Below are 22,067 nucleotides of genomic sequence, written 5' to 3'. Positions count from 1 at the left end.
TATTGCTGTGACAAATCTGAACAGCTTTAACCTGGTATCTGATTGGTTGCTGATGTGTCCTGCACACATTTCTTTGCTCTTATTAGAGTGTCCAGTGGTATTACAATGCATATTATAGGTTAAAGTGTATGTATAGCCCAAACTTTTTAATTTTGGATAGAGCAGATAAGGGTTAAATCCCACCTCAGGTAATGTTTTTGCAGTCTGTATCCTGTTGGGGTGATTCCCTTTCACTTTCTGTCTTGAAGTTGAAAAAGAAGTGAGAGGAAGCCTACCCAAAGTGAAGGAGATTCCCATCTCAGACAGTTGTCACCAGAACAGGTGTCCCCGTTGGAAAGTTTCCCCTCACCTCTTGCTCCCATGACACCTCTAAACTGTAGGATTTCCCTTTTTCTTTCTGTGTCAGTGACAAGGGTCACCAGGACCAACAGGGGCAATAAAAACTTGGCAGAGGGTTTTACCTTTACATACTCTTTGAAGAATCCTTCATTTATCAGAGTGCTGAAGATGTGTTACCCATAACATTCAATAATCTTAGATTCTAATGCAGTAGTTGGAAGAGAGGAATGCAATGACTATGAGTAATAGGCACAGTTCTTGGATGGCCTTCCTGGCGCTGGTCGGTTTATTGCATGTTTGGATGTGACAGTTCTCGCTTTGTACACTTTGAAAAAAAAAAAGGTCCTTTATATATTGAATTATTATTGTTGGCTGTCCAACAATGGAAAGACAGTCCAGTTAACCGCCTTTAGGGCTCATTTACACTATGGGTGGTGACTGGTGTATTTCAGCGGCTGATTAACGGCAATCACCGCTAGTGAAAAAAATGTTTCCTATGTGCCCTGTTCACACTGCAGTGCAAGTGTAATGTGTGGTGCGCTGCCAAAAAAAAATGCATACATGGCAGCGCACTGGACCACACTGCAGCCCAGCACTCCGCACTGCAAAAAAGTAAACAGTGTGATACTCTGTAACAGCGCACCACACAACGCCCGGCCCCCCTGCTGGACCTGTCAAACTACATTACCTCAACCACTAAAATAAAGTGTTTAGTGGGTGGGATAGTGTGTGCGAGCCCTAGTCAACTGACAGTTTATAAAAGGCATTGGCATTGCTCCTCAGAGGCAGAAAAACAGCCATCTGCTGGTTATAAAGAGGTACTGCATTCCCTCCACACATGGCCCCCAGTGGATGAGATACATAGATAGATAGATAGATAGATAGATAGATAGATAGATAGATAGATAGATAGATGTGCAAGCATTTCTATTGATGTAGGTGCTTTGAAGCGGTCTGGCTCTGGAAAACATCAGATTGGATATTATGAGGCACTTAGGACATTTTATTAAACAAGGCTGGCCATCTTTAATTCCTGTTTCATAATGAACTGTTCTGTAATTCCACTGAGGGTTATGTTGACTCATATGCTGTACAGTAGATGTGTCAAGTCCTGTGTAGTGGTTGTGAGTGCTTAATATAGTAGTAGTAATATATAAGTGAGTGCTTAATCTAGTAGTAGTAATAGTAGTGGTAATATATAATAATAATGTTACCATTTTAATAATGAGCGCCACACTTACACATAAATGATCAGCCCTCCCACAGGAACATTTTCGCCTGTAATGGTACAGTAGTGACAATCCACAGAACTGTCAGAGTCGTAGTGATGGTAATGTCTTTTATGCAGCTCCTTCATGACGTTTTCTTTCTCTTGCAGGCAGAGTATTTGCTAACACGGAGGACAGCGTCTGTCTGCTAGGAATGCGCAGACGTGCTCTCGACTTCCAGCCAGTTATGCAGCTGAGGGATGAAACTGACTTCAAGTAAGTACCGAGAGCCAACTACATGCTAATGGACCAGTGTGGGATATCTAGGATTTTGCCAAATGTTTTAATTTTGCTCCTTGACCTCTTCATAAGAATTAAATAAAAAATGTTTTTGCTCGCAGGAGATTGGATGATGATTTGCACACACATTCTCATCTTATTTGCTAAGCTAAATGAACAGTTTCTATATTCATTTAATAAATCAGCTTAACTCAACTGACTGCAGCTTTGTTTTCATGGAGATCAGTGAGGTAGCATGTTGGCAGTTCTCACATTGATATCAGTTATAAAAAAAAGTTACAAAAAATGTACTTATTAATGGGATAAGCCCAATAATGTAATCAAACTGTATCAATGAATGAAGTGGTCTTAACAGAATGCTAATATGTGATTTCCCTCATGGCACTGTTTTTCCACATTACAGTAGGAAAGTTAACACTCAGCAAAACAGTTTGCTTGCAGTAGAAGCACTCACTGAAGTCAATCTGGATTAATTTATCACATGGACAGAATGTTTCCTAAGCCCGGTTAAACTGTTTTCAGTGAAACAGCCAATTATATGAAAGACAATCCCTATTTTTAAATTCCCCTGCACCTGATCATTTAAGTGACCATACACTATGTGACTACAAGTCTGTGGCTACATGACTTGACCTACATGAGTTAGTTGGACACTTAGTTCCACAGCCATGGGCATTAATGTAGAGTTGGCTCCTCCTTTGCAGGTATAATAGTCGTCTTAGAGAATGTCTGTGGGAGTCTGTGACTATTAAGCCAAAAGGGCATTTGTGAGGTCAGGTAATGATGTTCAACAAGAAGCCCTGGCTTTCTGTTGGTGTTCCAGTTCATCCCAAAGGCGTTCAGTAGAATTGAGATGAGGCACCTATGCAGACCTATGCAGGTCACTTGAGCTACTCCACCCCAAATAATCAAATTATGTATTTTTTTATGAACTGAATCTGGGCACAGTCAGGGCCGGATTTCCCACAAGGCCAACCAAGGCCCGACCTCGGGGCAGCAGGGAGTAGTGGGGCAGCAGGGGTGTGGAATTTCTATCTCTTGATGTCCGGGCCATGATGTTCTAGGTGCCGGGTGGGTAGTTGTTTTCTACATTTAGCCCTGCTTTGGGCAAGCAGAGCTAAATGTACAGCGGGGGAAGACGCTGCTTGTTCTGTACAAGTGATCTTGCTGATGTCACCGAGATCACTTGCATGCTGCCTGCAGTTTTGCCATTCTCCATGGGAGGGGGGTGGCAATTAGGGTTGGCACATTAAGGAACCTGGCCTTGAAGCAGCAGAGAGAATTCATCCGGCCCTGTGCACAGTCATACTGGGGGGAAAAAGGGGTCTTACCCAAACTGTTGCCACAAGGTTGGAAGCGCACAATTTTCCTAAATGTCTGTGTATGCTTTAGCATTGACAATACCCTTTAGTGAAAAAAACTGAACTCAAATATTTAGAAGTGCGTCCTCATACCTAGCATTGCTTTAACATGCTAAGTAAACATTTACCTCTTTTGGTAAGTCAGTCCCAAATAGTTCTGATAGAATCATAACATCCGAGTCTTCTCATTGGCATTAGAAAGTAGCAGGAAAGCGCACCTATCTGCACACTGTCCCAAGACATGTGAATTTATTTACATGGCTGATGTCTTCACTATGTCGCATTACTGTATCCAATGTAAAAATGCTTATTGTGCAGTCAGTGTTTTGTGTACAGAGCCGTTATAATGTGCAATCCCTCCTTTTATAACAGACACAGAATTCCAAAGGAGCAGTGGTGGCTGAAGCTGAGACCATTGATGAAGATCCTGGCCAAGTACAAGACCAGCTACGACATTTCAGACGCTGGAAAGCTAGAACACGTTCACGTTAGACGACCAAAAGAATGTGAAGTGGGGGCCATATAACAGCTGTGAGCCCCAACGGCATTCCTCTGTTCATAGCCTACCACCATCTCCATTGTGTGCTTTATCACCACCAGAATTCCCACACTTGTCTTCTGTAATTTAACTTGCATCGTTCTAGCACTTTATGTCCCCACAATGGGCCTCACCACTCAAGTCTGTATAACATGTGTCTGTCACTCCTGTAGCAGCCAAACCACTTCCCATTTCAGGCAGATTAGAAAATAAAAGAGAGAAATTGATTGGCTGCTATAGAAAGCCCTTTCAAATATTATCAGTCACATGTTTCAATACCCTTCTGAGGTCTTGACTGAACCCTAGGAATGTGTCTTTACAAAATCCAGTATAGAGGAAAGTCTATGAGAATTATATCATCACTGAGCTCGTGTTTTTTTTTTTTTTATTTGCGAATATTTAGGCCACTGTTGTGAATGGGTTACAATGTTGGCATTTGTTTGTCGTGTCGTGTGTAATTTAAGTTATACATTCATTACACTTTGTATCAGAGATGTTATAAGTACACCTTTATAGAGATATATATAGATATATATATATGTGCAACTTCTATTTTTTTTCCCCTCAGTGACACAAGAAATGGTGCATTGATGAAATGGAATAATAAAGTACAGTTTGCAAACCAAAAGCTGAATCCGTGGATAAAATGACAAAGCATAACTTGATTTTCAATGGAAGTCTACATTTGTTGTAGCTGCAAAACACTGCAGAGCTATGCTAGTTAACGTTTTTTTGTTTTTGTTTTAAAGCCTTATAGACTCTGGACCATATATAGGGCAGACAAATATTATCAACCTAGTGGAAAAGTCAATTTTCCTGAGCCATGCACTGCAAGATGCAGGACAGTTTATCACATTACTAGTGTGCAGCATGAAGTTGGAACATAGCAGCATTCACCGAAGTCTTATCAGGCAGGTATTCCTATTCCATCTGAGGATGGCAACTTCCGGCTTTACATTCTCCTTGCACTGCCTTCACTGCTATCAGTGAGGATGTGGGGACAGGTCATTTAGAAGCCCCACAGGCAGAGTAGATGCTTTCTCTCATGACAGATTGACTTTGAAATAATTGCAGTATATCCTGGATAACATTAGAAGATACTGAAAGTGACACTAAACTCAGAAGTAAAATCTTAAAAATGCATTCAAGTACCTTATCTATCATCTGTGACTTGGTGCTGACACTGTCCTTCCTTCTGGAGGGGGGCTACTTTTGTTCCCCATGGTCCCTGTATGTGTTGTAAAGTAGCCACCACTCCAAGCTCACTCTCAGGATAGACTACAATCGATACAAATTAGTAAACTGAATGTGAGATTGTAGTCCATCATAGGAGTGAGCTTGGAGCGGTGGCTACTTTACAACACACACAGGGACCATGGGGAACAAAAGTAGACACCCTCCAGAAGGAAGGACAGTGTCGGCACCAATTCAGAGATGAGTTGAGGATCTACAGCCGAGTGATACACAAATAAACTACTCCTAATTCGTTAATAGATAGGGAACTTGAATGCATTTTTAAGGTTTAACGCCTGAGTTTAGTGTCACTTTAACCTGTTCTGAGGTCCCTCAATTTCCATGCTTTACAATAATTTAGTGGAAAGATAAATGTACCTTAATGAGCGCTTTTCTTTGACACAAACTTCAGCAGTTCTTGATGAGTTCTCACTTGTATAAGAAAGATCTGACTGTATTAAGAAGCCATGTTTGAGCAGTGTCAGAAAACAGTAACCAAATAATAAGCGGGACGTGTTTTTAAATGGCTGCTAGGGATCAAAAGTCCCTTTAAAAATCAGTTCTTCCACATCTGACTGTTAGGGTTGTGAGGCTGCAGGTTGGCACCAGGGCTCTATGTTGCATTAAAAAGAAAAAGCTCACTGTGTATATGCCACTGCCACATCTCAGTCATCTATAACAACCACTGAGGTGGACGTGAATCCTGGAAGTGGGTGGGATATATTAGGCAACAAAGTTACTGAAGTTGATGTGTTGGAAGCAGAAAAAAAAATGGGAAAGCGTAAGAATTTTAGCGACTGACAAAGGCCAAATTGTGATGGCCGACGACTGGGTCAGAGCAACTGCGAAACTGCCACTCGTGTGTTATGTTCCCGGTCTGCAGTGGTCAGGACTAGATGTGCACTGAAATGACAAAAAAAGTCATGCCGAAACCGAAACTCTTTTTTCTCCCTAACATTTTCAATTTTTTTTTATTTTTACTTTACTGTCGGGGGCTCTGGCTGGGGAAATATTAGGGGGCTAAACAGACCCCTGATATTTCCTTTGTAAAATAGAAAAAGAGATTGGAGGACACAGAGCCTTCAATCTCTTTTTCTGCAGCCCATGTTATAAATGAGCAGGAATCCTCTATACTGAGTGTTCTTGTTCATTCATAACTTGTGGAGAGAGTATGTTTACCATGTCTACAATCATCAATGTACAGGAAGTGATGTCGATCACTCCCATTCATTCATATTTGGGCACACAGTAAACATGCCGTCTTCAATTTTTTACACTCAGCGATCACTGACTGCTTGTACCCGCTCTCAATTCTGACACACTCACAGGAGAGGAGAGCTGATCTCCTCTGACAGCTGACTCCTCCTCCGGGAGCACCACCAGCCCAGCCTCCTGTGACAGCGGTCTCCGCCCCCACACCACCACTCTCCTAATCTGTCACAGGAGGCTGAGCAGTGCAGGAGGAGAGACACCGGCTGCTCACATCGCTCTCTCCCCCTGCACTGCTCGGCCTCCTGTGACCGTTTATTTCCTCCGTGCTGGACGCTGCGCTATCATTGGGGACACAGCGGGCAGGTGAGAAACTATGGATGCACCGCTATTTCGGCCAGAAGATGGCACTTTTGGCATTTGTTCTCCAGTAACACAGCTTCAGCACCTACTATGCTCCTGCAGACTCCAACACAATCACCCCTTCTATCCCTCCTGCAGACTCGGAGCAGCTCCCCCACATACCCACCACCACTACTGACCTTCCTTAACACCTTTCCTCACCCATCCTGACATCTAAACAACATCCAGCTGCTCACTTCCCTGCACACAAATCCCTCCTAATCAAAACTATCAACGCCTGACAGTCTTCTCTCTCCTGGCAGTAGCTCTGGGCAATGCACTACTTTCCCATCCGCACACAATGTATACCATCTCAGCAGCAGCTGGCAGTAGAGATACTGCCTCTGGGTTCTAAAGCCAGTACTGTAGACCGGGCTGTCCCCAGCTTACGTTGTTGCCTCTGTGCATGCCACTGTTTAGTGGCTACTGTAGCTCAAGGGGCCATTGAGTTACTCATTCAAACCCAACTCTCAGTTGTCGATTTCCTAGACACTCTTCTCCTACACATTCTCTTCACCTTCCTACAATCCGTACTCCTCTGCCTGCACATACTGCCAGTCATCATACATTGCACTCCTGCATGTACTGCCTGCCATCATATTCTCATTTCTTTCTTACACATATTGCATTCCGCCATCACTTCTACACGCAATACTCACCATCATACCCTATGCACACCTTTCCTACACAGCATCATACTGTTCTGCATTCCTTTCCAGTACATACTGTCACACACTCCAATCAAGCACATACAGTCATACCCTTCATACTTCTCTCCTATGCCCTATGTCCACTCTCATACCCCTCCTGCATCTACTGCTCACCATCATACCCTGTGTATTCCTCTCGTGTACATACTAACCACTCTCATCCCCTCCACATTCCCCTTCTGCATCTACTGCTCACCATCATACCGTGTATTCCTCTCGTGTACATACTAACCACTCTCATCCCCTCCACATTCCCCTTCTGCATCTACTGCTCACCATCATACCCTGTGTATTCCTCTCGTGTACATACTAACCACTCTCATCCCCTCCACATTCCATACCATTCCCACTCTATGCAGCTTATATACTAAAACAGTTCAATATAAATCGCAAATACTCCAATGTTGCCCATTGTGGAGAAGGCCCATTCTTGCTAGTTTTATTAATATATCACGTATGTCAATCACATTATTGTAGTGCTGCTATTTGTGTTTTTTTCTGCTATGGATAAACTGCCAACTGTTTATTGCTGCAGCAGCCAATCTCTTAAGGTCCACATAGGTGTGGCGATGTGCAATTACCAGTCAGATATCTTCAACATTCTGCTCACAGTATGCTGCTACACCTGAATAGGTTATAGAAATACAACATAGGCCTTTCCACTACAGAGTTAAAAAGCTACACAAACACCACATTCATAGAGACCACATCATAGGTTTTTATTTGTTATTATTTGGCATCGCATTAAAAGGAAAACTCCAGTTTTGTTGATAAATCAATGTACTGCTACAGAAGTCACTGTTTAGGTCAATGGTCCCCTTCCATTTCTGTCTGCAGTCAGCCATCATTTTCTATTCTATTCTTTTTAAATCTGACTTCTTGGCAACTTTGCTCAGTTTGTATAAAATACTTCCTGGAATGCTCAACCCCTTGCTCTTATAACTGGTCACCGATGTTTCCAGTCTACATACTGCAGGTCACAATATAGGCATCAGATACTTGCAAATATTGCTTTTGGGATGTGATGCATCTTATCATAACCTGGGCCCGATCATGTGATAGTATTGTATTCACAATGCACTGGCATAGCCTATCACAATTCTTACAGAACAGAAGCCGTTAAGGATCCACAGCAAAGTTTGATCAAATCTTTGCCATAGATACAAACACATGGACACGGAGGGAAACTTTTATTTTTCTTAACAAAAGTGGAGTTTTGCTTTAAAATGTTAGACTTTAAAAAATACAATATCTAAAGGACTCAATATAAGCACTTATAAATAAATATCCTTAAAAAGGACTAGTAAGCTTTAGACATTTTATCGCTCTGATCTTCTTATTGAAGAATAACCTCATCTAATAATCCAAGATGGATCTTTCGCAATGCCCGGGTTTTTGGGCCCAAGAACAGCACTTCCACGGGTGGACTGTCCCACTGCTAGATACCTGCAAGAGGTGATATATATATATATATATATATATTAGTATTCCAGTGGTGATCATGAAACAATTGCACATAGGTAGAACTTTCAGATGATAAAATATACAGCTGCACTCCAGGCAAACAGCTAAATAAAGAGCTAAAATACATAAACGGGAGACGTTTCAACCTGCCAAAGAATCTGGAATTCTGTCAAGCCATATTTGTGATACATCTGCAAGAGGGTTTAGGACTTATACTGCAGGTCTAGTATATCTACATCTATCCATCTATCTATATCTACATCTACAGTATATCTACAGCCAAAATTGTTTTTTTAATGGTTTATTGGAATAGTTTGAACCCCTATAATTTGTAATTCAGGTCTGAACTTCAACTAAAACAAATCAGCAACATAAAAGGGGCTTAAACCCATACAGTGTATCAATCTGTCAACAGAACCATAAAATATATAGAGAGAAAGCACACCACAAGCAGAAAATACTAATTTGTATACTCCCCCTTGTTCACTCCTCTACTCCGTAAGCTCCCAGTATTAGACAGCACTGTGCAAAGCAGCAGAGTCATACTTGGTTCCCAGTGCTGCCCTTGTCCTCTACTACCCTGCATCCTGCTATGCAGAGAAAGTAAAGACTTCACAAACACAACAGTTCCTCACATTTTCCAGGGCCCTTCAATGTGCATAGAAATAGTTAATAAGAATATATTTTAGTTCAGAAGATCTCAGCTTCACCAAGACACAGATTTCCACATAGTAGTCCTAAAGGGTAACTGCAGTAAGGGGCGCTTCACACCACAAAGAATGCGTTCCAGTGCCTCTGGAACGCAAACCGGCCCAGCTCCCTGCGTTTAGGGGCAGGAGGGGCCGTCAATGGCACCGCAGCTGCGCCCCCCGCCCACAGTGTATCGTCAGCACCTGAACGCGTGCTGCATGCACTATTTTTGCAGATCGCGCTGGACCGGAACGCAGGCACTAATGTGCCATTCTTTGTGGTGTGAACCGGCCCTAAAAGGATACTGGGGCCCTATACTTCTGTGCCATATCCAGTCTGGTTTAAGGATGAGCAGCACTACTACGGACCCTTTGCCGGATACACTACAGATACATTATAGAAAAAACTCATTTAAAACCAAGCCTGGTGTACTGGAAATTGTATGTATAATCCCCTGTTGTTCTCCAGTGCACTCTGCCTTACGGCTCACCGAGTGTTCACAAGACAGCGGATACAATATATGCGAAGTGTAAAAAAGGACCACGGGTTTAATTATTCCTATCCGAATTCCTCTTCAGGGGTCCAGTAAGGGACGTGTAAAGATCTGATCAGGAATGACACTGGGACAATTATTTATAAGAACTAACTTACCTGCTGGCAACATTAACCAGGTCTGTGTGGCTGACAGCAAACAGCTGTTCTCTGTGCTTCTGCTTCATCTCATCACTTATACCACTGAGAAACAGAGTCATGCCTGAAATAAATCAGAAAAAGAAAGAAATAGCTCAAAGGATTCTGGGAACATGTGACATTCTTACATTGCACATTCAAAAGAGAAAACATTTGAAGGTGAGCCTATACCATTAACGTCCACACAAGTCATCATTGCCAAATAACATGGTTTTGGGTTTGATCTACTTCCAAGAATAAAAAATAAATAAAAATGGAAATGACAATCTCATTCAGGAGACCTAAAGACTAGGAAGCTGTGATCATATGGTCACTTATCATTTGAAGTAGAGCTAAAGCCATTTTTTTTTTTAGTTTTAGAGTGAGGGATTATAACACCCATCGGGTCTGTCTTCATTAGGGAGATTCACCCTCTCTATTGGTCTTGGTGATCATATCAAAAAATCCAACACTTGAGGTGACACCAGAACAGGAATACAGGGGAAATAATCTACTGGGGACACTAGTTCTGGTGACAACCAGGGGTTTCCCTCACTTTGGAGGAAGTGAATCTCCCTAATGGGAGACGGATGGCAAAATAAACTGACGGGTTATAACTTACCTTACCTCGGTCCAAAATATTTAAATAATTACTTTAAGGTGTTTTAGTTCATTAGAAACAGGTAGACTATTGTTTGTGTCTGTCGAATAGATTTTGCAGTCCTGGCACAATCTTTGTGCACCACTACTAAACAGGGCGAACATTACATATGGCTCCCTACAGACAAAGGGGGTAACAGGTGGGCAGAGCTTAGCATAAGTCAAGTCCTTAGCAATAATGTAAAACCAGTTATAAAATAGGTGCACAGAGAACATTTTTTCTGACTTAGAATGGGATCCTGTAGGGTCCGATCATAGAAAGCACATGAACTTTTAGAAGTTAAAAAATGGTTGACGGGTTACTTTAAAAAGGAGAACTATGAGGTGAGTGATTTTCACTCATCCTCATAGTTCTAGCCGACCTGTGACAATCACACTGTCACAGGTCGACTCAGTAGATCGGGAGGTGAGCGAACACATACCGGCGTTCGCTCACTTCTTGATCCTGTCACTGCAGAGAGCCGTGACAGAGGAGGGACTGGATTCCCCCTTCCCCTGTCCAATCCTCCAGCGCTGACTGGCGGAACGGACGGGGGAGAGGGCGGGTACAGCTGGCTCTGCCTCTGGATAGGCAGAGCCAGATGTCACTCACGCAGCTGGGTGGATCCAGACATAATTGTCAGGATCCGTTTCAGCTGCGGCGTCTCAGTATACCGCGAGCTGTAGCTCGCAGTATACTGAGCTTTGGGTGACAGGGCAACGCTAGTTTGTGTCCTCCCGTTACCCTAAGGAGAACTATGGTGGAAAGCCCTAACCCTATAGTTTTCCTTTAAACAGTGAAAGCTCAAAGTACCTTTGTCTGAAGGTGCAATAGGTGAATCCACTGCCGAAAACACAGAGAGTTTGGCTTCATCTATATCCTGCTGGCTGAACTTTCCAGACTTCGCCCAGTCTATTGCCTTATCAAACCTGGACATTGTCGACAATGAATTTGGATCCCTAAAAGTATAACATGTTTAGCTCTGGTTTCCAGAAACAGAAAATCTATTTAACAAAGTATCATGCTAAGAAACAAACGTCTTCTCACCGATAGGAATAGAAGGTAAAAATGCCATCAAAATTGAGCTTGGCGCCTCCACCATAAGCTCCTCCTTTTTCCCGAATCTCACCATGGAGAAACTTAGCGGTCATGACCCGCGCCAGTATGCGAAGGCTAAGGGGAAAAATAAAAAAGATTGTTTCTAGCAGTAAAATAAAATCTGAAAAAGAAAGGAATAGTTTTTTCCAGCATCTCCCAAGGTCACTAAAACGTCATATTTTTTACATTTCAAGGGAGAAGCACAATTCACAATAAGGACTGGTGTTGGTGGTGGAAACAATAGTAAGAAATAATAATAGGACATGCTACATGATGGGGGCCACATGAGTACATTTGGAAAGGAGGGGCGTTATTGCCCAATCCTCTCTCCCTTTTCCAAATGATGTAATGTTTGTGTCACTAGTTCAATTCCTCCAATTTGGATGGAGTCTCCGTGTTCTACTCATTGGACTTGCTTTAAACATTGTCTCCTGAATGTCTGAATTTACTCCTACAATCTGAAGACATATTGCTCTGGCTTCTAAATAAATTTGCCCCAGTGTGCATCTGTATGACTGTATCAGAGACATAAGACCTTGGGGATGATTCCAGATACTCTGAACCATTGTGGGATACATTAGCGGCATATCCAAATGGGACACACATAGTGTAATAAACCTCTAGTACCTAATCCAATATTTAGGAAACAACCAGAAATGTATAGATGGATGGGTCACATTTTATGTATTGCTCTAACTAGTGAGGTAACATGAAGCTGACCATACACTGCTATGTGTGGCCCAGCTGACACAACCCGACATTTGTCCAAGGAGCCGGGTGGAAAAATTGTCAGCCAAACAATCAATGAGCGGCCGTCACTGTTCGTGTATTGAGACAGCGGTGGCTGCCGGAACACAATAGCCTGACAGGGGAGATTCCTCCATTCATGCTAAACGGCAGGGAGAATCTGGTCATTTTCTTTTGCTCAGTCTGCAGGCTAAAGGAAAAAAATGTCATAAGTGTATGGTCAGATTTAGTAAACCCTCAGACACTGAGAGAAGGGAGACAGTGAAGGCTTTTACCTGGCATAGTCTGAATGACTGTATGGTACAGCTCGTACACATTCACCAATATAGTTTACTGGAAATGGTAAAGAGAAGTGTGTCTTCATCTGGCAAGGCTTGAAAGTAGGGTCCTAAGATAAAAAAACAAGACATGAAGCATACATAACAATGATAACATATGCTGAGACTGATTGTGACTGTGTGTGAACTTGTACTAAACTAGCTTGGTACACACTAGTACTGGACAGAGACGTACACCCAGTTCCTGAGTAAAAATAAAACTGTCTGGGGTCACATCTAACATTCTCCCTGGTGGGCCAGGTGAAAGGAATTGGACTGTAGCAAAGGCATCTGAAAAATATATTCCTCCTCCTGAGGCTCACACTGGACATACAAACTCACATCTTATACTTTGCCCAGTCATACTTTTTCTGATGCTGGTAATACAGGAACAATTATTGTAGAACATTCACTGCTCAATTGTCATTCCAACCTTTAGAAATCACACATTGGATAAGCATACAGGAATCTGCAGAGAATGCAAGTCCCATCAACTAGGCAAAGGACAACTTAGACTGTATTACGTACACGGACCAGCTTTCTGGAGCATTTCGCTGAAACTTCATTTCCACACGTTGATGGGTTTAAGGATTTCTAGAGAATGAAACAGACAAACCATCATCATTACTGTTGTTCTACTATAGGTGCATGCAGAAATGTATAATCGTGTGTTACTTAGCTGAAGTCCATTACCTGTGATGTTATATAATTTACATGAGCTGACCACAGCAAACATAAGAATAGAGAAGTGGAAAACACAAAAGAGCTCTATTACAGTATAAGAAGCAAAAAGGTGTAAAAGGAAATGATTTTCCACATGAGGTTAAAGGATACCTGTCTGGATAAAAACATGGGAGCAGCCACATCTACCTTGGTTTTGTAGAAGCTCGGGAGCAGGTACCTTCTTCATTGCTACACTACAGTAATTGACCCAGAATACGTCTACAATAGAAGTGCGTACACCACTATACATCAGTAAAATCAGGACTCCCACCCTGTATTCTTGCTCCATGTCAGTAATTTATAAGCAGCACAGCAAGGGCTAGCCCTGGAGCTTGCATCTTTAAATGCCAAGTCAGAATTGGCAAAATCCATATTTATATTTTGACAGGCTCTCTAAAAAAAGAAAAAAGGAAGCCAAAAGGAAGAAAAAAAAAGGAAGAAGAAAGGAGCCGTGGTATCAGCCAGATCAGTAATAAAATACTAAAAAATAACCCTAGTATGCAATATATGGGTCCAGTAGATTCTAGTATACTTAATACTTTACTGCAACTTTGGAGTGCTTTTGAGGACATGAGCCCTAAGCCTTGTACTGAGCCCCAAAAGAGCACGGCATAGCCTGCTGCTTAGCATCTGCCCCCTTGGGGGTTGGGCTAATACCCCAGTAATCTGCTTGCTCCACCAATCAATGTTCTGAGAAAGCATGCATTGTGTACTATACATTTCACTATACACAAATCCAATACAGTACAAGAGGGTTGAAGGCCCCTCATTTGAGGGATTACAATATAAAAGTAAGGGGTATATTGTAAGCCCTCAAAAGGAAGAGCCTTCAACCCTCTTGTACGGTCTTCTCTTTATTTTGTAAAGCTCTGCACAAGATGTTGGTGCTATATAAATCCTGTAAATAAATGATAATAAAATACCTCAACAATATGAGGTCGGATAGCTTTGCGTTCTTTTTTATTCCTGTGAATTCCTGCCAAAAAATGCTCCACCTCCTTCGAAGCTGCTGTCATCTGCTGTGGGGTGGCATTCAGGGAACATCTGTTGGACAGAAAATGAATAGTAATGGATATAAGCAACTATAATGCTACCTGTACTCTATAGCAGAGGTTAACTCAGATGCGCTGAATTTCTTACCGATACCATCAGTGGAATTTCCCTATCTGAGCTTTTGGTGTTGCCATAGAATGTCACTTCTACAGCCTTCTCCAGACCATAATAAAAGGAGAAAAATCAAACTGGAAGGGCTCAGCCCCTTTATAGCAGATGTGGGATGTTATCTGTAGTTCTCATTCAGAAACCCAGAGAGCTGCAGGCAATTTGAGCATTGAAAGATGGTAACCTTTTGGGGGGCTGTTCTTTTAAAAAGATAACTGCAGTTTTTACTTTCTGGCAAAGCAGTTATAACATATTTAGAGGGCATGTATGAAAAAGCAGTGTCACAAGACCCATCCTTGAAGCAGGGTGTGCTTTTAGGCAGAGCCATATCGGCTAGTTTTCTGACATACAACAGGGAGAGAACAGATATCATACTGTGATAGTGTCCATTTACATTTTTACCTTATGCTATCACTCAACAGTAAGTATTTGCGAATCCGTGACAGCTTTCGCAGTATTGATCCCAAATCAGGCATCTCTGCTATCCGTTTCATCATTCTGACCTATATTAAGAACATTGCATATGGTAAATTGTAGCATTTCAATCTAATGCAATAATAAACGCTGATCAAAATAAAAATTATACACTTAAAGTGGGCCTTTACCCCCTTTCACTAAAAATCACATCAGCATGCAAATATGCATGCTGATATGAAATCATCTTACATTCATTAACCAAAAAGACTTATATTTATTTTTTCCCCACTTCCTGGTCCACTTTGGCACAAATGATGTAATGTGCCCAAGCGTGGCATCCTGGGAACATTACATTAGCAGAGCCTTGCTGGGAAATCTCATGAGATCTCAAGGAAAGGCATTTTACTACACTGAGATGATGTGCATGGCCACATGTCCTGGTCACATGTGCCAGAGTTCCAGGAAGTAAAGGGAGATCTAGTAATCTGCCCTTAGTAAAAATGGCCACTGCGAGAAGACCGGGGAAGAAAAGAAAAATAAGGAATGCAAAGAACACAAAAGCTGGCAATTATCTAAAAGTATCTGTTTGTAGATTGTCATTACTAAACATTTCTAAAGGTGTGCTTGTTGTTATTTCAAATGTATGGGTAGAGTTCCTCTTTAACACTACACAATGTTGAAGACAATCCCTTTCTCTGTGATTTTGTCCATGGGCATGGCACCTGCAAGCATGTTGGCTACAAGAACAATATTTCCCATGTGACTGCACCAGTAAAAACCCTTTATTCATTGATCATCTGAAATGTGTAGCTGGTAGGCTACTGAAATACAAGGAATACAAAGGGTGTGAATCTAACGGCTGTCTGGAGATAAACCTGCTTATTCTCAGTATGTACATGACTCACGGAAACCTTTCTGAAGTCAGAGATAGATCATATTCACTTAGAAGACACTCTACAGATCTTCTAGTAGAAGAAAAACCCCATCCCCAAGAAAAACTAAAAGTCAAAAAAGGGAAGAAAAAAAAGCAAAAGCAAACAATCCCATTGTGCTGTGCTCCCCAGGGAAAGGAATAAACAATGAATGCTTTTGCATCTCTGTGTTCGTCCTTAAAGCACATACATTGTAAAGGCCTACAGTCTCAATGTGGTTGCCATAAAGGCCTCTAGACTCCGTGTGGGTGCAGTTAAAGGTCTCCATACCTGATCCATTCCTTTGAAGAGCTCTTGCAGTTCTCCAGCTGGTGTGAGTGTTCTGCTCGCACGGATTTGTGCATACAGGTGTCCAGAATCTGGTATTCCATTGGACATATCCTGAGCAATCATTTTCATCAAAACCCGCAGTCGCTCTTCATCATCAAAATGAGGACTAAAAAATATGAAAAAAGGTACAAAATGAAACCAAGACTACGTTCCCAGGAATATTGCATGTAGAAGAGCTCTGCAGGCATTGTCTGAGCCGATGAGGTTTTCACATCAGTAGAAATGAATAAGATATAATAAGCTGAGCCTAAGCATTGCATGCAATGTTGTACATAGCAAGAAGCAATGTCTGAAGAATAAAGTGTAGTGCTGTGTTTTTCAGCTTATTTTACCATTTCAGAAAACCATGGCTGATATCTTGCTGCTAACCGGAGATATGCAAATTAACCTACTAATGCCCACCCATAGTGAAAAAATATAATTTTGGTTAAATCTACCTTTTAAAAACAGTTTTTCCAAAATAAATGTATTTGTATAATCATGGAGGATGTGTGCTAAAGTGGTGTGACCTGACCTAAAAAACTCAGAGTGGAGAAAAGTCACTAGCACTCTTTGTTTTGCCTGAGGAAGAGACCATGTGGTTCTGAAATGTCGCTTTGAATGATGTGACACTATAGCAGTCAATAAACATTGACTAGAATTCATGCTGGAGTACTAGTGACTTCTCTCTACTCGGATTTGATCTGTGGAGGCATCTGCTGTCATTTTAGCACCCACCCGATTTTCCAAGGTTTTGATCCAGTGAGGCGTGCGATGGGTCCCACATGTAAGTATAACAACCTTACCAACACGTCACAGGAAAGTGACAGGAAAAAGGTAATAAGGCAAATGGACACATCGATCTCACTTTCTGAACACAGATCATTTTTGGGCTCTATGCAATACCGGACCACCATGGCTGAAAGTAATAATGCCTCCTGCCATTTCATGCTTCATACCTGTTAAATATCTCACTCCACAAATGCATCATGTCAGGAGTATTCCTGTCCAAGCAAGATGATGAAAACAGCACACCCTAGTGGAAAAAGGGAAACAGTCAACCTGAATAAGAACTTCAAGGGAAGCAAAAAAAATCCAAACAGGTCTGCATTGTGTTTTCTAGTTCACCTGTTGGCCGTGTGCATTACTGAGAGAGTCTCTATTCATGCTCTGCTGCCTGCACCTAACGAGATTTTAGCATGCTAGAGCACAGCACTGCCCTTGGGATCTCTGGCTCATCACTACTTCCATCAAGGAGGAGACAGACTTCTAAAGTGGTAAATTGTGCATTGCAACTGAATTGTTGCATGTCCAAGCACAATGGGAATGAGTCCAGAAGCATACAATCTAAAACTCATATAAAAACTTAAATCAAAAGCATGAACAATAAGTATCACCTAAATAGTACTATTAATAAGTAAACACTTACAGCCATGTACCTGAATGAAGCGCACACTGATTAAATAAGTTCACCCAACTAAATTACCCACCGCCTTCTTCCACCTCTTTCAGAGGCTTCAAAAAGTGGCTTTAACTGCTACAGCCCATATGGAAAGGCCCAGGCAATCTCAGTTTCATGGCTTCCATTGATTTTATATTGAAAATATAGCTGGAAGAGTGAACCTTCCTTGCCTGAGATAATGATAGCAGTAGTGGTGAGAGTAAGCATTATTAATGTGTACCAAACAAAAGATGTGATGAAAGCTAAAGTAAGGTCACAGGGGTTCTTATGAAGGAACCCCAAATCTGAGAGACTTAATATTCAAATTTTCAGCTTTGTGCTCTGATGTCAGATCTGGAATTGCCCTTCCTCCCCCTTCCTACACTCAATGTAAAACCTCTCAGAGAAGCACAGTGCCATGTACTGAGGAATGCAGGATGGCGGAGCTCTGACTGCAGTGCGGAAGATTATCTGTATATTGAAAACTCCAGGATTGGGGGCTCCTGTGAGGTTTGAAAAGAAAAGGGCACACATTAAATTTTTTTTATCTCTTTTGTTGTCTAATGTCAACACAGGATTGCGTTAATACGTTGCTGCTAGAATTTCCACATGATAAACCCGCTGACATATTACAACATCTGACATAACCACACTGGGTAAACTGAGCTTTAAAGTAAACCTACCCCCACTGTAAAGCTTTAAAAGGAAGACCGTGTGCAAGAAGTCAAGCTGCCTTTCCTCTCTAAACATCCCTGGCAACTCCAAAACCCATTATTCAAAGAGCGGCTTTCAGCTACCAGTCAGAGCTGTGGAATGCCAGTGGAGAAAAAATGCTTCAGTCTGCAGTCAGAGGTTCAGGGGCTCCTGGGGCCCTCAAGAGAAGACCAGAAAAAAAAAATACATCTATGCACCTGCTTGTTGACTTTACAGCTTACTTCCTGTAGTCAGGGGAAGAAAAAAAAAGTATGATTTATTGCTGCGTGAGCTTTATTTAAGTAAATTCACCTGTTCATACGTGTCCAGATTGGAGTCGTCTGGTGCAATGTGTGGACAGACGCCCATACCTCCAGTAGTCAACTCCATCTGCTGGGCCTGCTCTCTGTAATTGTACACACCACAGCCCATCCTGCAAAAAAACAGATGAATCAGTCACCAAAGAATAAATGGATTAACTGAGAACAATAGAAAAACTGCGGCATCCTTTCACCACAGCATACAACTAAAGTGTATTGATACTTCTTATACATGATAAGCAAGTCTCCAAAGAAAATGGAGTTCACTCCCTGTGCAGGGCAAAAAGCTCATAAAGATGAGTGATAACCTTCTCCTTATCCAAATGTCCATAATTTAAAGAGGCGGGGTATATAGTCCAGAGGTCTGCTGTGTCAACCAATGACTGCTCAGAGAAAGACTGTATTTATGCCATTTACTCAGTGAAATAATCCACACTTAAACATTGGCAATCCTGAAATTTCTAGTCACATGCGAGACAAAAGTATGACCTTATGTTGATGTAAAAGGAGATTATAATTAAGATGATCAAAATTAAAAAAAAATATTTCATAATGAGAATGTATTGAGTGTTACACATATGCACATATACGCTTGCGAGTCAGTAACTCACTATGTAATAGAAAAAGGATCAGCTTCCAGCCACAGAGACTGCAGCTTCAATAAAAAAAAAAAAAAATGGGCCAACACTGCCCATATTTCTATTCCGAGAGGTTCCCTTAAATTGAGAATCTTCTGAATGTTTAATTCTTCATACAATAACTTCCGGCTTCCCCTCTCTAAAGCCACCCTAAATATGATCAGCACAACTACTCAAAAAGCTTCACATGAACATAGCAAGCATGTCATATAAAGATCAACTTAACTTCATAAGACACTCAAACGGTGACTTGACCTAAAGACACTTACTTGGTGACAACAGAGCAGAAGAGGGGCACATAAGGCTTTAGCTCTTCAGGAAGTGTGTTCAGGCTTGAGACGGCTCGGAAATACACCATGCCATTTGTCGGCTGAGCACAGTACTGGACAGGAACCTCACCTGTGGGATAAAAACATGTTTCACAGAAAGAAAAGCAAACCAAAATCCAGACCACACTAGGCAGATTTGCAGACGGTCAATACCTGAGAGTATCAGCCAATCTGCCTAGAACTAAGTCACTTCTGTTATTTTCAATCTACTGAAAAAAAGAGGGATTCCGGTTTCAGCAAATTACAGCCTTCAGCACAACAACTTGCACAGAAGAGCTGAGAGCTGCGGGAAGTCTGACTTCCTATCTGGAAGCAGATATGTCAAAATGGACTGGTTGTTGCCCCTGCTGTAAACAACATTTCTTATCAGCACAACTGATTTCCATCTCACAGGACACCCAAGAAAAAAAAAAGGGGGGTTAAGCTGGCCATACACATTTGTTTTGTTTTTTTCTAGTCAAGGTTGTGGGCTAAAACTGCTCAATTCCCTATCCAAGCTAAACAGAGTGAAAGGAGGAATCTGTTCGGCCAACAATTTTTCACACATCTCCTATTTGGTTTAATTTGTTGAGCTGACTGGGGCCGACGGGGCCACCTACATCTCAAATTTTGGCCGATTTGCAGGGATTGCCTGAAAATTGAGCAGTGTATGGCCAGCTTTAGGTGCAGTCATGTTTTAAAGGAGTTTTCCACAATTGTGAAAGTTGTACATGCGTTTAGGCTATAAATGAATACTGACATACAGATATAAAAACTGGCATTGGCGCCTGACTAATGAGGGTTGTCAATTAGCACCATTATGATACAGGCTTTAGACTCCTATGTAAAAACAAATCAAAGTGAAAACAGGGTTTTGCCCAGTGCCCAGTAAAAAGAAAAAAAAAAAAAAAGTAATTCAATCATTTTCTGATCAAACTTAAATAGAAATATACATTTTCCATTAATAAATTGTTTATAGCAAATATAATCAGAATGCTTTACGAACCTGCATATGCCAGTTCCACCTCTGTGTATGGGATGGTGGGCTCAATGTCTGAAACTTTAAGGGCAGGGAGGCATGAGACATCCTGAGGCTCGCTTTGAAGGCGCTGTAATTCTAGACCTTTAATATAGATAGAAACATAAGTTTAAAATAAGAGACTTGAAAATAAAAATCTGAAGGAATATGAAGTAATGCCAACGTTGTACTCCTCAGTTACAAGCAACACTAGGACCTCCATCATGCTACGGTTAGAAAAGCTTAGGAGACTGAAGACCAGCTGCAAAAACTGGATTATTTGTACTCCCTATAACATCAGTTTTTCAAGAGTTGTTTGTGGGACACAGCAGACCCCTGGGGAAGGACAGACACTAATAAAAAAATGTGCTCCTCCCCTGAAGGCTAAACCCTTAGGACAGGAAGCTGAAATTGACTACCAGATTGAGGAGAAACAATCAAAGAATAGTGACCAACAAAACTATGCAAACATGCAAAGTCACAAAAGAATGGGGAGGGAGGATGGGTTGATGATCTGTGTTCCCCAAACTATTCATCAGTACAGACAGTATCAAAAATTCTGTTTCCCTTAAAGCTCATTGAAGGTTAAAGCAGATTCCTGAAGGTGTTAAAGTGACCCTGTCACTAGTCTCAACTCTGAAAGTAATCATCTTCCTGTAAAGAAGCTTAAAAGGACATTTCCACCCTTGTAAGCGATTTATGTTTTTTTGTGGTAGCGGTTGGGGGTCGGGTGGGGTGGGGGGGGAGGGGTCGGTCGACGGTGATGTCCATGTTTCTGCATTGTCAAGAATCACAGGGCTGTTTTTCCTACTTTATTTAATAGACTCTCACAGGTCAGAGTCCTAGAAATTCAAAACCGCAATTAGCCGATTCCTCTCTCCTGCTGCCCGCCCCACGGCACACAGAGGAGTCCTCCTGAGGTCTGCTGGGAAAACGGACATTAGAGTATTGATTTTCTGTGCCCCTTGCAACGTTCACCAATCCCCTTCTGCTGAACTCAACTTCACTAAAGGACGCAGTAGAGTTGTGGAGGTCTACGGGAGGAAACAGTAAGACACAACAAGTCGGCAGTTTTGGATGCAAGAAATAACTCATATTTTAATTCTGTTAGATGGATAGTAATACTATATTAAGGTTTCTTAAATTTTGGGACTTGGCTTGGGAGATTGTCTACAGACCTGC

The 22,067-nt window shown here is 41.7% G+C and overlaps 2 protein-coding genes across 7 annotated transcripts in view; one reads left to right on the top strand and one right to left on the bottom strand.

The window, feature by feature from the left end:
• Positions 1 to 3,989, top strand: part of PFKP (phosphofructokinase, platelet) — an 89,365-nt gene extending 85,376 nt beyond the window's left edge. For all 6 annotated transcript variants that reach the window (XM_018569674.1, XM_018569669.1, XM_018569673.1 and 3 more), the window contains 2 exons: positions 1,718 to 1,823; positions 3,581 to 3,989. In XM_018569674.1, coding sequence (XP_018425176.1) covers positions 1,718 to 1,823; positions 3,581 to 3,734 — 260 coding nt within the window. In that variant the 3' untranslated portion in view covers positions 3,735 to 3,989. The remainder of the gene's footprint in view (positions 1 to 1,717; positions 1,824 to 3,580) is intronic.
• A 4,498-nt stretch (positions 3,990 to 8,487) lies between these two features.
• Positions 8,488 to 22,067, bottom strand: part of PITRM1 (pitrilysin metallopeptidase 1) — a 33,490-nt gene continuing 19,910 nt past the window's right edge. The window contains exons 15-27 of the mRNA XM_018569675.1: positions 20,874 to 20,990; positions 19,829 to 19,958; positions 18,914 to 19,034; positions 17,427 to 17,503; positions 16,429 to 16,594; positions 15,212 to 15,312; positions 14,572 to 14,692; positions 13,454 to 13,519; positions 12,884 to 12,996; positions 11,811 to 11,936; positions 11,577 to 11,722; positions 10,106 to 10,208; positions 8,488 to 8,746 (exon numbers count right to left, since the gene is read on the bottom strand). Coding sequence (XP_018425177.1) covers positions 8,653 to 8,746; positions 10,106 to 10,208; positions 11,577 to 11,722; positions 11,811 to 11,936; positions 12,884 to 12,996; positions 13,454 to 13,519; positions 14,572 to 14,692; positions 15,212 to 15,312; positions 16,429 to 16,594; positions 17,427 to 17,503; positions 18,914 to 19,034; positions 19,829 to 19,958; positions 20,874 to 20,990 — 1,481 coding nt within the window. The 3' untranslated portion in view covers positions 8,488 to 8,652. The remainder of the gene's footprint in view (positions 8,747 to 10,105; positions 10,209 to 11,576; positions 11,723 to 11,810; positions 11,937 to 12,883; positions 12,997 to 13,453; positions 13,520 to 14,571; positions 14,693 to 15,211; positions 15,313 to 16,428; positions 16,595 to 17,426; positions 17,504 to 18,913; positions 19,035 to 19,828; positions 19,959 to 20,873; positions 20,991 to 22,067) is intronic.

The sequence above is a fragment of the Nanorana parkeri genome, unplaced genomic scaffold, assembly GCF_000935625.1.
Source record: "Nanorana parkeri isolate BGI_ZX_2015 unplaced genomic scaffold, ASM93562v1 scaffold1378, whole genome shotgun sequence".
Classification (NCBI taxonomy): Eukaryota; Metazoa; Chordata; class Amphibia; order Anura; family Dicroglossidae; genus Nanorana; species Nanorana parkeri.
Note: the sequence above shows the minus strand (reverse complement) of the source record. Positions and strands in the feature narration are given on the sequence as shown.